Genomic DNA, 17,178 nt, shown 5'->3' with positions numbered 1-17,178 from the left:
CAGGGGAAAATATTAAGCATGGTGGGGCCTCAAGTATTTGAAGGGTGAACAATTTGGGCTCAGACAGTGACACTGTTCTCTATGAGGCTGGGCTTCAGGTATTCATAGGGAAGGTCTAGCTGCTCATTCCGGGCCACAATTTCCTTTTCCAGTTTGTCCAGATCAGCCTGAAACTGCCTTAAAACAGCCTTGGGCTCAGGACCTGAGAAATACTCTTCTTTGTGATGTCCCAGTGGTACCTGAAGCAGAAAGAAAGGATCAGTCATCTTCTAGTTCTAAGAAAAAGGGACCCAAACTCCGGTCCCTCACCCTAATGTCTCCTTGTCAGCCATTAGTCCCCTCAGAGTGCCAGAGGTCCCTTCTCACCATGTCTGGATGGGGCCGGCCAAGGAGCCATGTGATGGACATTTGAAGACTGGTCTGCCAGACATTAGGTAGTGAGGCCATCACTGTGTCCATTGTGACATCTTCCTTGGTGGTGGGTGGTGGCATCCGCATTGAGCACGGGGCATTAGGGACCCAGGCAAACCAGTCAAACTGGGGGAGGAAGAATCTGGAGTCACTCAGAAACGCTGATTCAGGACCCTAGACCCCAGCTCTCTCCTTCAAGTGTCTCCTAGCCCAGAAGCTTTCTCTCAGAGACCCTGGCTTTCAGCTGTCCATACCTGGCCCGTGTTGACTGCTGCATGCTGGGCAGTGCATGTGAAGATGCACATGGTAAGGAAATGGCAGAGCTGAGCCTGAGATTGGAAGGAGATTGGGAAACCTAGAGAAAAGAACAAAGCATAAACACTGCAGTTCCAAAGGAGATAAGGAAATGAATGCTGATAGCTTGGCATGTCCACAAATTAGAACTAGATAATGTTCATTCATTTGAAAATTAATGAACTACTATGTACTAGACACTATGTAGGCATTGGGAATTCGTGTGAGCAAAAGAGAACCTGTGTAGTGAAGAATGGTAATAAACAGAATAACTAAGTAAAATTACACACAGTTTGTTATCCTATCTAATAAAGAGGGAATATGCTAATTGACCATCACTCCATCACAAAGATTGCTGTACCCACAGCTGAGGCCAAGTTCCCATAAGGAGTCTTAACTAGCAATCAGCAGGGACCTGAGGCTATGCCCTCCCCCGCCCCCATAGGGCTTGATAGGGGACCTCAGGCCGTGCCCCCCACCCAGCATGGCTTGACGGAACCACAGGCCGCACCCTCCACCCAGCAGGGCTTGACAGGGACCTCAGGCCACGCCTTCCTCCCTGGCGTCAAGCTGGGGGACCTCAGGCCGCACTCCCCGCCCCAGCGCCAGGCCAGGGATCTGAGGCCATGACCCCTGCCTGGCTGGGCTTGACAGGGGACCTCAGGCCGTGCCCCCCACCCAGCGGGGCTTGACAGAGGACCTCAAGGTGCACCCCCAGTGCTGGGTCGGGGGAACTCAGGCCGCGACCCCACCCCTGCACCAGGCCGGGGAACCTCAGACCGCATCCCCCACCCAGTGGGGCTGGACGGGGGACCTCAGGCCATGCCCCCCACCCCAGCACCGGGCCAGGGGACCTGAGGCTGCACCCCCCTGCCTGGCGGGGCTTGACAGGGGACCTCAGGCCATACCTCCCACTTTGGCGCCAGGCCGGGGTACCTCAGGCCACAACCCCCACCTTGGCGGGGCTTGATGGGGGATCTCAGGCCATATCCCCCACCTGGCGGGGCTTGATGGGGGACCTCAAGGCACGCCCCCTGCTCCAGTCTGGGCTGGGGGACCTCAGGCCATGCCCCCTGTCCTGGCACCGGGCCAGGGGACCTGAGACTATGTCCCCTGCCCAGCGGGGCTTGACAAGGGTGGGACTGGCCAGGTCTGGATCTAGCCCAATGGGGATGGGGGCCGGGCGGGTCTGGGTCTCATGTGATTTTGAGTCGCATATGGGTGGGCAGGGACTTGACTCTGGGTCCTGTGGTGTGCCCCAGACTCTGACAGGAGGAAGGTTTTCATATACATTTTACTAATTTTCTTTCATCTCTGACACTTCTATTATAGATAAGGGAAAATAGCAATATTAAATTATTTCCTCTAACTAATCCCCTTTTAATGTGCATGAATTTCGTGCACAGGGCCACTAGTATAGTGATAAGTATACTGTATAAGTAAGGCAGGAAAAGGAGATATGAGATATAAAAGGTGGGGGAGCTAATAATTTAGTCAAGGAACCTGTCTTTGCTTTGCTGCTGACTAACTGCATTACCTTGGACTAACTGCTTAGCTTCTCTGAGCTGCTATTTAGTTTACTCTGAGAATAGAGATAACAAGTTACCTTATAAAGGATATGGTCCATGGATATGGTCCATGTAAAGCCCCTCAGTCCATTGTAGGTATGTTTATAAGCTGGAGAGTGGGAAGGGCTGAGAGGCTGGTTGGTCAAATATCCAGTGTTCAAAAAGTGGTTAAAAGCAGTAAGAGAAAGGTAGATAACCCCAAATAAAATGGCACAAAAGAATAACAGGCTCCGCACAAAGGAAGATATCCATGTGACTACTAAACCTAGGACAACATATTCACAATATGACCGAAATATTTTTTCAAATATTTGAGAATATATTGATTATAACTCATACTCTGTGGAGGGAGTTAAGTGTATACAAGCACATTGGAAAAGTGTCAGAAACCACTAAAACTAAGCATACACATATCCTATAATCCAGTGATCTCACTTCTAGATAAACACCTAACAGAACTGTACACACAACAATGTTCACAGCAGCAATGACATTAATTGCCTCAAAATGGAAACAACCCAAATGCCCATCAATGGCAGAAAGGAAAAAATAAAGTCTGTCATATTCACAAAATAGAATAATATACAATGAGAACAATGAACTACATGCTGCATGTCACAACAGCATGGGTACATTTCAAACATATTTTGAGACATTAGTGATTGCGTGTTTGTATTTTCACTTGTGTAAAGTTCAAACAGGCAAAATTAACCTGTGCAATATGAAGTGGTTACCTTTGGATGGGCAAGGACTAGAATAGCATACAAGGGGCTTTTTGGGCAACTGGTAATGTTTTTTGTTCTTTGTTCTAATTATATAGGTATGTCACCTTACTAAAAGTTCAAGTTGTAGGCCAACGATTTATAACATCAATTTTTCTCCATATTTGTTTTATTTTAATAAAATTTTTACTCTTCCCAAAAGTCATTAAGAATACCGAGGTTGTGCTAGCTGGTTTGGTTCAGTGGACAGAGCATGGGCCCATGGACCAAATGGTCCTGGGTTCAATCCGTTCAAGGACATGTACCTCGGTTGCAGGCTTGATCCCCGCCCAGGTCAGGGCATGTGTGTGAGTCAACCAATTGGTGTCTCTCTCTCACATAGATATTTCTCTTTCTGAGTCTCTCCCCCTCCCTTCCACTTTCTCTAAAAGTCCATGGAAAAATATCCTCCAGTGAGGATTAACAACAGAAACAAAAGAATACCAAGGTTGCCCTCCCATCCCCAGAGAGTAGTTTCAGGTATCTGGGCTATAATGCAGAAAAAAAGAGAAGTCATAAACTCATGTTGGAGCTGGAACAGCACCAAATCCACTGTCCTGTTCCACTCAATTTACAATTGAGATGCTGCTCAGGAAGTTTAAGGGCTTGCTCACCTCTTATATTTGCTGGTCAAATTGGGAAGGTAAGTTTTTGGAGTGGGGCATATGATCACAATCATTTTACATTGATTGCTTTACACATGTGTCTACTTTTTACATTCATTATTTCATTTGGGACAAGAGTTATATTCACTTCAGAGAAAGGATATTAAGAGTCAAAGAGATTAAATGGCTTTCTCAATGAATAGGTGTGGGAAGAGAAAATATTAACACACTGCCTTTAATGAGAATGATGAGAGAATGATGGTGGTACAAAGAGAACCATGAAAGCTGAGGAAGAAGATTGTGAGTGCAAGTGGTTAAAGCTCACAGTCAAATAAGTTTTACAAGTGCTCTGATGTGGATATTTCATGGGGAGAAGCATGAAGGAGAGAATGAGAGGGTCTTTTGTAGCATGTGGAGCCTGATGGCCAGAACTGGGACATACTATAGAGATTTTGGTCATGAAGGATTGTTGAGGTGCTGTTGGATGAATGGGGAAGGTACAGCCCTAAATACTTTGGGGTAAGACTCCACGCTAGGGTAGGCATTTGGTTTACTGATGTTTGCATCCTGGGACCTGGTTATAGGTGATAGCTCTAAGCTATTGGCTACAGTCATTGCATGGAGGGGGTAGAAGGGATTCAATGTATTGGTGTGAAGTGTGAAGGGGCAAGGAGCTAAAGGATGATTCAAAACAGTCCCAGCTGCCTATGTGTAATAGAGAGAAGAATATTAATCTTGGAAGAGCTCAAGAAAGGCTATTTCTTCATTATTGATAAAAAATGGGGTAGGGGGCCTGAAGGTAGTTCACCGGTGAGGAGGGCACTTTTGCCTAAGGAACATGAATGCCAAGGATCATGACACTGAGTTTGGGGTTAAGTCAAAATATATACAGTATTGAGACTACATTTAGCAATGACCTTGCACTGTGACAGGTGTGTGTGATGTCTGGATCCTCTCTGTGTGCTGGACAGTAGAAGGAAGGAGGAAAAGGGAGGGAAAGCTAGGATGGACTGTCATGGGCTTTTGTGGGAATAATCTCCCTATTTCTATCCTTAAGTAAGAAAATAGACAATCATTAGGAGAGAGCCTGGCAGGGCCTGGGCAGATTTCTTACTGGCTGTGGTTCTGGCCTTATAATTCCCACTGGCAGGTGAGGGGCAACTATGAAAAAGCATGAGGGTCTCTGAGGAAGGCAATCCATGGGTTTCTAGAATTGTCCTGAGTCTTAGGAGATGGGAATGGGATTCAGATGTTTCATGTATGGAGGGATGGGCATGATGAGGGGTTGGGGGTCATGTCCCCAGATGGGCAAGACTGAGAAGGGGTTCTCAGCAGAGTGTCCAAGGAGTTCTCTTCTCTGGTGAGGGATCTTACCTCGGTCCTGGGCCTGGCACAGCCCCACCTCAGTGATCTCCCGACACCAGGCCTGTAGCTCAGGGTCCCCTCTCACGACGTCATCCCCGTGGTAGAAGAGGTGGATGATCCCCTCCACGTATCTGCCCAGAGGAGAAGAGAGCTGAGCTTGAGAGTAGAAGGCTATAGCCTCTGACTGCTACCCCTTTTCTGTGGCATCTATCCATCTGACTCTCACTGTATCTGGGGACAGATCTGACAAGGCTTGCCTTTTGGGACATCTCCTAGTTCTTTGTACACACTAGTTTAGAAAGGAAGAAAACGTGGTTCATTAGTTTTAAGAATTCCATACACATGGTTGATAGTCACTGTAACAAAATCCCCAATTCCCCCAGACCTCTTGGTTTTACTCGCCCACACAACACTGCCTACTGTCTCTTTCAGCTTTCCCATTCTCAGATTTGGCCCACTATCTCTTCACTGTTCCTCATTTCTCCTTGATGGGGTCTTTTGCTTCTCCTGTCTCAGCCTTCTTGTTCTGTATTCCTTTGCCCTCATGGTGAACTCAGGTTAAAGCCCCATTCTCACTATTCCCAATGTCCCTGTATTTCTAAGCTCCCAATCTCACCCACCGAGCAATGATGTCCCAGAGTCGTAAAGCATCATGGGCATAGAGGGCACTTGGGATTCCCAGCAGGCCCCGATCAGCCAGATCATCAGGAGGACAGAGGGAGCGGTAAGTCAGCTGAGTCATTGCCCGACGGATCAACTGCACATGCCCCCCTCCACCTGTGCTTCCTGCCTGTGCCAATAGATATGAGAGGTCTTAAGGGGAGAAACAGAGCTGGAGAACATGGCATAGTATATAAAGTGGTCAGATGTGGCCTTTTCAAATTCAAAGATATTGGGATAAAGGGACAAGTCTCCTGGGTTTAAGGGTCAGGGCATTCACAAAGGAAGCCCTGGAATCTTGAAAGTGACTGGAGGTCATGCAGAGCTGGATGATTAGGTATCCCAACACTCTACCTCCTTACCTTATCAAACAGACCTCCATCTGAGATGAGTTGTTTTCGTGCCCTCATGTTGATGTCCAGGGTGTAGCGTGTGTGTGGGATCAGGAGCTGGATGGAAAAGGTTGGAGGGGGTAGTTTATGGAGGAAACACTTGGGTCCTTCTTATTTAGAAAGTTGCACTCAGCATGGTGACTTTCCTCTTGACCCTTTTCTCCCTGCTAGTGCCTTTGCAGGCTGGTCTGCTTTTGCCTTTCTGTTCTCTCAGTCTCATGTTCTCCTATTCCCCGGTGAGTTGCACTTTGGAGTCTGACTGACCTGGATTTTAATATACACTTCACCACTTAATATTGATACTTGACCAAGATAATAAACCCTCTAAGAATCCATCTCTTTATCTCTTTACAGGGGATGATATTAGGGTCTCATCACAGGTGCTATGATGATGCTTATGTGTATAACATATGAAGAGTGTTCAGTACATTGCCTAGCACACAGACGTCCTTGAACAGTAGCTGTTATCATTACCTTTATTATTTTCCCCTTGAGTATAGATGTTCTATGGGAATCAGCCCTTTAACTTTTGATTTTTTAAAAATAATTTTTCTATTATTCATACCCTTACAGTTTAAACTGGCCTTTCTACTAATTTTCAAATATATTCCTTCAATCTCTAATCATTTTACTCTTGAATTTTTTTAAATTTTAGGGTTAGGGGTGGGGTGGGTAGGGTACTTTCAGAATTAAAGGAACCAGAAAAATCCCAAGATGGCGGCATAAGGTATACACCTGTACGTGCTGCCTCTCACAACCACACCAAAACTACAACTAAAAGACAAAACGTCTATCACCCAGAACCACTGGCTGAGTAGAAGTTCAACGACTAGAAGGAAAGAGAAAAGAGCTTTGAGATGTGCACAAGCACCGAAAAGCTGAGGTACGGGAGGTGGGCAAATCACGCAAATCAGGCTGGTGGCTGGCGGCCAGGCATGCTGTTTTTTTCAACCAGAAGGGAGACACAAGCTCCCGATTACTCTGAACTCCAGTTCCTGGCGAGACTCTGGGGACCCAAATTCCTACGGGGAGAAGTTGGACTGTCTGCCATTGGGTCGGAAAGTGAGGGTGGCTTTCTTGCAGAGGTGCGCGCAGGAATCATTGTTTACTGCACTGGGGCGTGGAACCCGGGGAAACTCGAAGACGCAGAGACGGCTGACTGGCAGCCATCGCTGTTGGCCACTCCCTAGCCTAGTGATTCCCTGAGACCCCGCCTCGCCCAATTTACAAACCAACCCAAGCCCTGCGCAGCGGCTTTTGCATATAAATGGCCTGCCCTATTTCAGCTTAACCTAACAAATTGCAGCTCTGGTCAGACAGCTCCAAAACCTCCAAGCAAAGAGGAGAAATCTGCAGATCACGCTGTAGCTCCTGCTGGGTGGCCTCAGACAGTAGCTGACCTGCACCCCATTGGAGATCCAGAAGCCAGTGTACCTAGTGGTCAGTGTGAGATGACACCAGGTTTCAACTCCTTACATCCATAAGTGACACATTCAAGAGGCAGACTCAGTGAGCACCAAAGCCCCACTGAAACAAGTCCTGCCCTATAAGGGTGTCTCCAGCACAGCAGTTCTTCCATTATAGACACAGCGGGTCCTCACAGCCAATTGGCCTGGAGGTCATTCCTCCCAGTGTACCAACAGCAATCAAGGCTTAACTACAACAAGACTTTGCACTTGGCCCATAAAGGGGTGTACTAAGAGTATCCACCTCAGGTGATAGGGGAGGCTGAACCACTGGGCCCTATAGGTCACCTACCACAGAAAACCACTCCATCAATACAGGGAAGCAACGAAATGTGGAGACAAAGAAACATGTCACAAATGAAAGAAATGGAGGAAAGCAAACTACTGGACATAGAGTTCAAAACCACATTTATAAGGTTACTCAAGAATCTTCTAAAAACCTCTGAGGAACTTAGTGAGACCGTTAAAGATCTTAATGAGAATGCCAAAAAAATGGAAAAGGACCAGTCAGAAATTAAGCATACACTGTCTGAAATAAAGAATATACAGAAATTCAACAGTAGATCAAAGGACCCCAAGAATCAAAGCAAAGATCTGAAATATGAGGAAACAAAAAACACCCATCCAGAAAAACAAAAAGAAAAAAGAATCCAAAAATATGAAGATAGTGTAAGAAGCCTCTGGGACAACTTTAAGCATACCAACATCCAAATTATTGGGGGGCCAGAAGAAGAGAGAGAGCAAAATATTGAAAACCTATTAGAAGAAATAATGACAGAAAACTTTCCCTACCTGGTGAAAGAAATAGACTTACAAGTCCAGGAAGTGCACAAAACCCCAAACAAAAGGAATCCAAAGAGGACCACACTAAGACACATCATAATTAAAATGCCAAGGGCAAAAGACAAAGAGAGAATCTTGAAAGCAGCAAGAGAAAAACAGTTAATTACTTACAAGGGAATACCCATACGACTGTCAGCTGATTTCTCAACAGAAACTATGCAGGCCAGAAGGGAGTGGCAAGAAATATTCAAAGTGATGAACAGCAAGAACCTACAACCAAGATTACTCTACCCAGCAAAGCTATCATTTAGAATTGAAGGTCAGATAAAGAGCTTCACAGAGAAGAAAAAGCTAAAGGAGTTCATCACCACCAATCCAGGATTATATGAAATGCTGAAAGGTATTCTTTAAGAAGAGGAAGAAGAAGAAAAAGGTATAGGTAAATATTATGAACAACAAAATGACAACAAATACATACCTATCAACAAGTGAATCTAAAAATCAAGTGAATAAAAAATCTGATGAACAGAATAAACTGGTGAATATAATAGAATCAGGGTCATAGAAAGGGAGTGGACTGACAATTCTCGGGGGGAAGGGGGTGTGAGGGGTGCGGGAAGAGATTGGACAAAAATCTTATACCTATGGATGAATACAGTGGCGGGGGGGGGGGGGTAAGGGCATGGGGTGGGGTGGGAATCAGGTGGAGGGAAGCTATGGGGGAAAAAAGAGGAACATCTATAATAATCTGGACAATAAAGATTTATTAAAAAAAAGAATTAAAGGAACCATATTGATCTATCCTCTTTATCAGCCAATGGGCTGTTGTCAAACCTCTTCTCATCACCAATTAGGCTTTTTTATTTTATCCTGCTTTATCTTGGTCATTATAAAAAATTACTTGATCCTCACGTGCATTTCCTTTCGTCTCAAACAATTTTGTTTTCATCCTGTGATGGGGGATTCGTACAATATTGTTATTTATGTGAGTTGGTGATGCTGCAGAGAGGGAAGGACCCAACTGATATCATTGGCACCAACATATCAAGGCAACTCACACTGTTCTGAAACTTTAGAAAGATTCAAAAAGATGCTGAGTGTCATAGAAAGCCCAAAGTCTACATGAGGACTGAAGATACCAGAAGACAAAGAACTAATCATAATAGCAAGAACTACTATTTTACAGCATTTAGCCCCTTATTCTGTTATCCCACATCAACTGCATGATGAAGCTCTTATTAAACCCATGTAGAGATGAGAACACTGAGAGCACATCTGGTAAGAAATGAGGCGAGAATTTAGGATTCATACACCAGAAGTCTGAATGCAGAGCCTGTGCAGGTAACCTTTGTGAAGCGGGCAGGCTTAGCCCTGCTGAGTAACTTGATAATAACTCAGCTGTTTACCATTGGATGAAGTTGTTATGGTGAGGGGGACAGGTGTAGAGGGCGCTGTGAAAGGGGGATTTTTAAAGGTAAAATTTGGTTCAACCACTAAGATACACAGAAGATGGTGATGGAAAGGCATCATAAAGTCAATCAAATCCAAGACAAAGGAATTCTGTTAGTGTCTACCATGTCTATGTTACTCTACAACTCTAAGGGGTCATTGCTTCCAATGGACAGGTTTGGGGATGAATGTGTGTCTCCTGGAAGAAGCACAATTCAGATATTCTACCTAGCTGTTCTCACATAGCTTGCTATCCCGTCAAACTCCATGTACCTAAAACTGAGCATCTCATCTTTCACCTCAAACTGGATTTTCTTGTTTGTGTTGTTTCTGACAATTAATTGATCCTGATCTTAAGCCTGTATCATTTTCCCTCCTGCTACTATATGTGAAGTGTCATCAAGATTTCAAAAAACATTTTTAAGCAAGCACATGGTTTTTTTTTTGCTGCCTTCTGGCTAGCAATAGAGTCTAGGCTCACTGTTTTTTTTTTTTTTTTTAAATAAAATAACAATATTTCTAGATCAGTTAAACAGTATCTACCTAGTTGGCTCCTAGTTGTTGCAGCAGCTCAGACCTCTGAGCTTTCTCTCCAATCTTGCACCCAGGCATGCTGCAACTACTATTTCCTCTCATCACAAGGTCTTTGCATTTTCTTTTCCATTGATCTAACTACCATGCCACACACCTCTCATTGGCAGGTTAAATAACCTCTTGGGCTACTCTTTTGTCCCTTTCATCTTCTATTTAATGATTCCTAAGTTGTGGTGGAACATTCTCCATCCAAATTATAGTGTTTATTGCTTTCTCTCTTGATTTCAAAGTTTATATCTAGATACTGTCACCTGGTTAGTTTTTATGTGTACCATTTGTCTTCCCAGTTAAATGCTAACTTTCTGAACACAGAGCAATACTTTTTGAAAATCAAATTATATTCCTACTATACACCAGACTCTGTTGGAGAATATCAGAGCTGCCTTACAATAAATGCTAAATATATCTAAGTGACTTGACTTAATACAATAGTTGGCATCACTCTGCATTTAAAAAAAAACTGCATGAAAATCTATGACAATGTCAAAATAAAGATAAATTAAACACTAGAAATAAAGCTACAAGGCTCAAAGTCCTGACACTACCATCTCCTCTTCTCCATTCACAAATACCTATAAAGATTTTTTATTACAATAACATGGACACTTGCTCAATTAGAAGAAACCTTGTTAATATGTTCCCAACCAGATGGCTTAGGCTTTTTAAATCCTGGAGAACTGTTGCACATTTCCTTTCTCTGGGATGTGAGAGAGATGGGAAATGGAGGGTAGAGGATGTACCTTGAAGACAGGGTGCAATGCTGGGAGGCACCTCATGGTGGCCACAGTGAAGACTTCAGCCAATAAGTGAGTGTTCAGCAAGTGATACTGGAGCTCATGAACATGGAAATCTGAACTTCGGACCCAGGTCTTTGCCAGGAGCCAGGCAAGTGGAGGATCTGAAGGCAGGAACAGCGGTGGTGTGGGGGAGCTGGTATTGGGAGGCTGGATCTGCAATCAAGATAAATTAAGCATCCATTAACCTTATCATATGTTATACAATATGCTTAGCATTCTGGGGAAAATACTGGTCACTAAGATTGTTTTCTACCAGAGGGTTATAATCTAGTATGAGGAATGAGGAACCTTCCACTCATCCATTCACTAGCTGTGGGGAAGCGTGAGTGCCTTACTGGTCAGGCTCAGAGCCGGAGGAATTGGAAAGAGGTGACCAGTAGAACTGAGAGAAACCTGATGAGCGTATAAGTTAGGACGGTAGAATAGAAAGGAAAAGCTGGACGTGTGAGATACCTGACAGTTCTCATCAATTGATTGGTGAGATTCAAAGGTCAGAAGAGATTGGTAGCCTTAGGGTGAGAACCAACAAAGACGATATGACTCTCAAAAAGGCAATTTCAGGTGAGTATTGAGCAGGCTGCAAGGTTGAAAAGAGAGTCTGGAGATGACAGGTCTTATTGAGTGAGGCAGCGATAGATAACAAGAGCCACTTGTCTTTGTCCCTTGGCAGAGTGGGGGATGAACACAGAGCAGTGTTGGGAATGGGATACCCAGGATACCTCACCTGGATGACCATGGGTAACAGTTTCCCACTGGGCTCCATCTTCAGCATGACAAGAGGTGCAGCCAGGTACTGCTTCTCTCCTTGGATCACATTGGCTGGAATTCCATCCAGTAGGATGAAGTCAGCCTCAAACAGGGAACCACTCTGAGGAACAGAGGACCATATCCATGGTTAGAGTTGAAAGCATATCTCCACAGGGCCAAGAGAAAGGAGAAGAAATGTAAAGACATTCACTCTCTTTTCTTGCCACTATCCTACATCAGCACCAGAGTCCCAGTAGCAGAACTGAAGGAAGCACCAGAGCATCAGGTTCAAGTGCTCCATTTTACCGGGAGGGCTAAGACCCCATGAAAGGAGTCTTCCCTAGAGACATGTGGCTTGATGGTGTCAGAGGTAGTTTTAGAAGTGGGTATGCCAGTTGATTGTGTACCACAGGTATGCCATGCTCTCCCCTTGTCAGGTTGTCCAAGCTTCTTTCCCCAACATCTCCTAATGGTTGGCTCTATTGGCAATATAAAGCCTTGATGCTTTTCTTTCCTTTTTTTAAAATATATTTTATTGATTTTTTACAGAGAGGAAGGGAGAGGGACAGAGAGCTAGAAACATCGATGAGAGAGAAACATCGATCAGCCGCCTCCTGCACACCCCCAACAGGGGATGTGCCTGCAACCAAGGTACATGCCCTTGACCGGAATCGAACCTGGGACCCTTGAGTCCGCAGGCTGACGCTCTATCCACTGAGCCAAACCGGTTTCGGCTGATGCTTTTCTTTACATACTTTATCACCTCTAGGTTTTCCAAGCAGAGAACTCTGCACCCAAAGGCAGTGGTTACTACAGCCTCCCTTCCCTGACTCACCTTTGGTCCCTCCCCTTCACCACTTGACTCCTCACACAGACAAGAAGACAATAAAGGGCTGGGGCGGGAGGTGTACCTGGAGTTCTTTCTCCAGCTGGGCCTGAAGCTCCTCCATCCCTGAGGGCAGCACCAGCCGGGAGGGCAGAGAGGTGGAGCGTCTCAGCAGCATGGGGTTGATGCCATTGAGGAACTGGTAGCCAAAAAGCTCATCATCCTGCCAGCGCTGGTGAACCTTCTCTGTGGGGTTGGAATGGAGGTTAGGAGGAGGATATTCACCACAACACAATGTCCCTCTCCTTGAGACTCTACCCCAAGTATTTAGTCACATGACTCCTCCATACCCAGCCCATATATTTTCATTCATGAGACCACTGTGAAATTCCCCTGTATAAGTTCTTTTTGGGCAAGCAGTTCTGGGGACTACAGAGTGTGACAGATAGCTTATTAATAGGGCCACCAATGTGTTATGAAGACCTGGGGAAATAACTGACCAGCCAGGACAGTCTTTTGTCCCCAGAATATCTGATCTAAATCTTCCAGGCTGTTCCAGGATCTCAGGAGGGCATACATATATTTGAGGGCAATCTCCATAAGCCTAGAGAAGACATCAAGGATGAAACCATCAATTTACCAAATCCTACCTGTTTCTGGTTCCACCAGCCCCACTCCACTCTGACCATTTCCTCACCCTGCATTTGCTGACCACTCATGGTCCAGCCTCTTCTGCTCATGGAATCTCATATTTGCAGGTAGGTCATCCTCACTGCCTGCAGCTATTGTCAAGGGTAACCCTTCCTTCCAGGTGGCCCAGCTAGCAGATGGGGACAAAGGTTAATGGAGGGGGTAGAAGTCAGTGATGGAGGAAGTTGTCAGGGAGGGGGTTTACATTTGGGAGGCTTCTAATAAGGCAGTTACCTGTAGATTTGCTGTCTTTCCTCCAGTTCCTTTTCTCGATGCTTCTGGAACACATCCCAGGTATTGTTTCTTGCCAGGCGGGCTGGGGGGACATTAAAGCAATTGACTTAAATGCTTTTCCAATTTCATTCTATGCCCTGGCTTCTTCCAATATCCTGTTTCTTAGTTGCATGGCACCATACTTTTTTGCCTTTTTCTCTGGCTCTGTTTCCCCTGCTTATTTTCCTAGTCATTCAAGTTCACCCACTCCCTTTTCTTGTTTACACTAATCTCTGATCTCATATTTGTCCTGAGAGGAAAATCCCATTTTTGACACTCTATTGTAAACCTTAACTAAAATTTTCCTTTTTATCCCTATTCTTCATTATCAGTGAATTTCATTCTTAATCAGCTGAAATGTCAACATCTATCCTATATTATCCAAAATTCCTTTGTTAATTTCCCCTGTCCTGGTCCTTCCCTGTCCACACCTTAAGCTGTTCTCCAAAATGACATATTTCAAGTTAGGCACACGTACGTCCTCTGACCTCAACCTACTTCCACTGTCACCTGTTCCCCTGGATAAGGTATTCTATGTGTGCCAAACCAAGCAGTGGATCCGTGTTGCTGCATTTACCTGGCTTCACCTCACCTATCCTCGACTTCACATAGTTTATAGTTGGTAACCTGGCTTAATCCCGCCTCATCGGGACCTATACTGACTTGTGCCTCAAAGACATTTAGTTCAGGTTTCCATTCTCACCTGTCATTTCCCTCAATTGTCTCTCGTACTTATTTCCTAAGGTGACAGATTCTGTTTGCTGTCCTCATTCATCCGCACCCCATCAGTGTGCTCCCTGCCCTCACAGATGTCTTCCATGTTGTCACAGCCAAACCAGCTCTTCATGGTCATATCATTTTTTTGCTTCCCTTCCCTGTCTCCTCTCAGGGGTCCCATGTGCTAGCCTTACCTGTCCTGCCCTAACTTGTTCCTGATAGATCCTCCCTTCCCCCAACTGATGGACTGAGTATGAGGTAAACTCCACCTGCAACCGGACATTCCTGAACACCTTATATGGACTGTACATTGAACCACCAATCAAAACCTGCCAAATACCCTAAGGCCCCGATTCCTAAGTCCCTAGGTCCCTAATCATGTGCCTTACATGAAACCACCAATCAGCGTGTGCTGAGTACCCTAAGCCCCGTCCCCTCCTTTCCTCCCCTCAAAAGGCGCTCTCACCCCCTCCCTTTTCTCCTCTGGAAGGCGGCCAGCAGGGTGATCTCCAATAAAGCCTGTATCCTGGTATCCCATGGTCTCTGGCCCTCTGTTTCATCTTTCGGTTCCCAGTCACATGGAGATCTCATTTCCCCTTTACTTTGGCTCTTCTGTTTCCCAGCATGGCTGCACCTCCCTTTCCCAGGGAACTCCTTGGGAGGTGGGATCCATACATCCCTTATTTCCTTGTCCAGTCCCACTTCCAGCTTTTTCATCTGTGTATAACATTCCCCTTGTTTCCTGTCTTGTCCACCTTTAACCTGCTGAGCGCGTGCTTTTTAAACCCCTCGGACCTTCCTCAGTGCTACCCCCTATCTTTCTCTTCCCAGTACACCCTAAGCCCTGCTCCCTCTGCCCTGAGGCGGCCCCTCACCGGTGCCCTCGGGCAGGGTCAGCAGGCCGTCGCCCTGCACCCAGCGGTAGCAGGGGAAGGCGGCCTCCTCTAAGGCTCCTGGGCCCTGCACGGTGATGCGGTCGCAGAACCAGGCGTCGTCCACCAGGGAGCGGTGTTTGCGCAACTTCACGAACTGCAGTGTCCCCAAGTCCTGGGGAACGTCCTGCTCAATCTCCTCCACCTGTGGGGACCAGAACCCGGTGAGAACTAGTAGCGGGGACCTGGGAGAGGACGTTTAACTGAGGGTACGGGGATCCTTTGTGGAGTCCGGGGACAAGGCCTCCAAATACAGCATTGCCTCCTCCCAACACCTGCGCCCCACAGCAACTGGAGGATGAAGGATGTATGGCGAGGCCAGGGGTGTCTTGAATTGAGGAATGAGCATTGTCACCTACACCGTCCATTAACTGAGTTCACTGCGCCTGCGCTCTCAGAGGACCCTCCCCCTTTGAACACAGATCCCATAATGACACTGGCCTGGGGTCACTTGGGAAAGGAGTTGAGGCTGAGTGGAGGGGGAAGGGAGAAAGGGATTGAGCCCCTAATGGGCCCTGGCTCTGACCCTCTCACCTACAAAGGCGCAGTTATTCCTTCTCACTGGAAGTCCCAGCCAGCATGGATGCTCCCTCACTGGCTCCCAGCTTCCTGTGTCCCGCCCGCCCTATGAGGCAAGCCCAGCCCCACCAGGTTCTGAGTGCCCGCCTCCCCCACCCACCTGGCCCCGCGCTGGCCTCAGCTGCAGCTCCAGCTCTGCCTCCCCGCGCTCCCCCACCAGCCACAGCTGCACGCGGTTGAAAGACCCAGAGAAGAGCCAGGCCCCGGTGGCCACGTGGATGCGGTAGCGGCCCATGGCAGCAGGTAGGCTCTCCTGGGTGGCAGAGGTTCTGTTACTGGTTCCAAAGATTCCGCGGCCAGGCTTGGTCCTGCTGCCTCAGGAGAAGTCCAGGCTTTAATAAAGCAGGACTCGGTGTGCTAGCCCACTGCAGGATTGGGCCTCATCCCAGACAAACCAGAACCTGGGATTAGCCCAGAGGGCGGGGGAAAGCGGCTGCTCCTCTCAGCAAAGTGCTGCGAATGGGGCTTTGGGGAAGATGAGGGGCTGAGCCTGGGTGCAGGAAGAGATGGAGAGGGGAAGGAAATTCCACCAGTTTTTTTTCTAGGCTCTCGTTCTCCCCAACAAACCTCCCATTCCGCCCTGTTGTACTACTAAGTAGCATTTTCTGAAGGAGTTCTGGGTGCCATCCCTTTTCTTTCTTGCAGTGCCTGGTGCCTCCGGGCAACTGTACTCACTTTCTATTCACCTACCAGGTCTGTGTGCCAAAGAGGCACTGGGATTGCCATTTTGGCTAGAGAAAGCCCTTCTTGCGAAACTTCAGAGGTCAGGGATAAGTTAGAGTATTTCCTGTAACAAGCCTTTCGGTGCCCATGCACCTAGAGTAGCGAATGTATTACTTTTCTCCCTTTTGTTTTCTATCCACACTCTGCCCCCACCCCCATCCTAGACAGACAACCAATGTCAATATCTACTGTTTTTGCTTCGCTACTTTTTTCTGTTAATCAGATTGTTTCATATGATTTATGTAATTTCTTCCACAAAAATGGTCACACTATACATTTATTTTCTTGGAAGTTGCTTTCCACAGTTAACAATTCATGATGAGAATATCTTCAGATAAATAGATGGAGATCTAACTGCTCTCTTCATGAGCTTGAAGGATTACCCTCTTGATGGTTTTCAGTATTAATTGTGATGAGTGCTTTAACGAACACTGTTGTATATATACCCTTATATTTATAGGCTAGATTCCCAGAAATGAGATTTCACAGTAAAATGCTTGTATATATTGTATATTGGACATCCCTTTTAAACCATGATTTTGAGGT

General features: G+C 46.3%; 1 protein-coding gene across 1 annotated transcript; it reads right to left on the bottom strand.

Annotated features, from left to right (window-relative positions):
* Positions 1-59: 59 nt before the first annotated feature.
* Positions 60-16,144, bottom strand: LOC307115480 (polyunsaturated fatty acid lipoxygenase ALOX12-like; the record flags this gene model as incomplete). Its single annotated transcript, XM_079798683.1, has 14 exons — positions 60-239; positions 367-537; positions 666-766; positions 5,014-5,135; positions 5,625-5,794; positions 6,027-6,113; positions 11,089-11,298; positions 11,870-12,013; positions 12,804-12,964; positions 13,219-13,322; positions 13,416-13,538; positions 13,643-13,724; positions 15,274-15,475; positions 16,010-16,144. The coding sequence occupies 14 exons, from the start codon at positions 16,142-16,144 to the stop codon at positions 60-62; spliced, it is 1,992 nt and encodes a 663-aa protein (XP_079654809.1).
* Positions 16,145-17,178: the final 1,034 nt, after the last annotated feature.

The sequence above is a fragment of the Cnephaeus nilssonii genome, assembly GCF_951640355.1.
Source record: "Cnephaeus nilssonii genome assembly, chromosome: 19".
Taxonomy (NCBI): domain Eukaryota; kingdom Metazoa; phylum Chordata; class Mammalia; order Chiroptera; family Vespertilionidae; genus Cnephaeus; species Cnephaeus nilssonii.
Note: the sequence above shows the minus strand (reverse complement) of the source record. Positions and strands in the feature narration are given on the sequence as shown.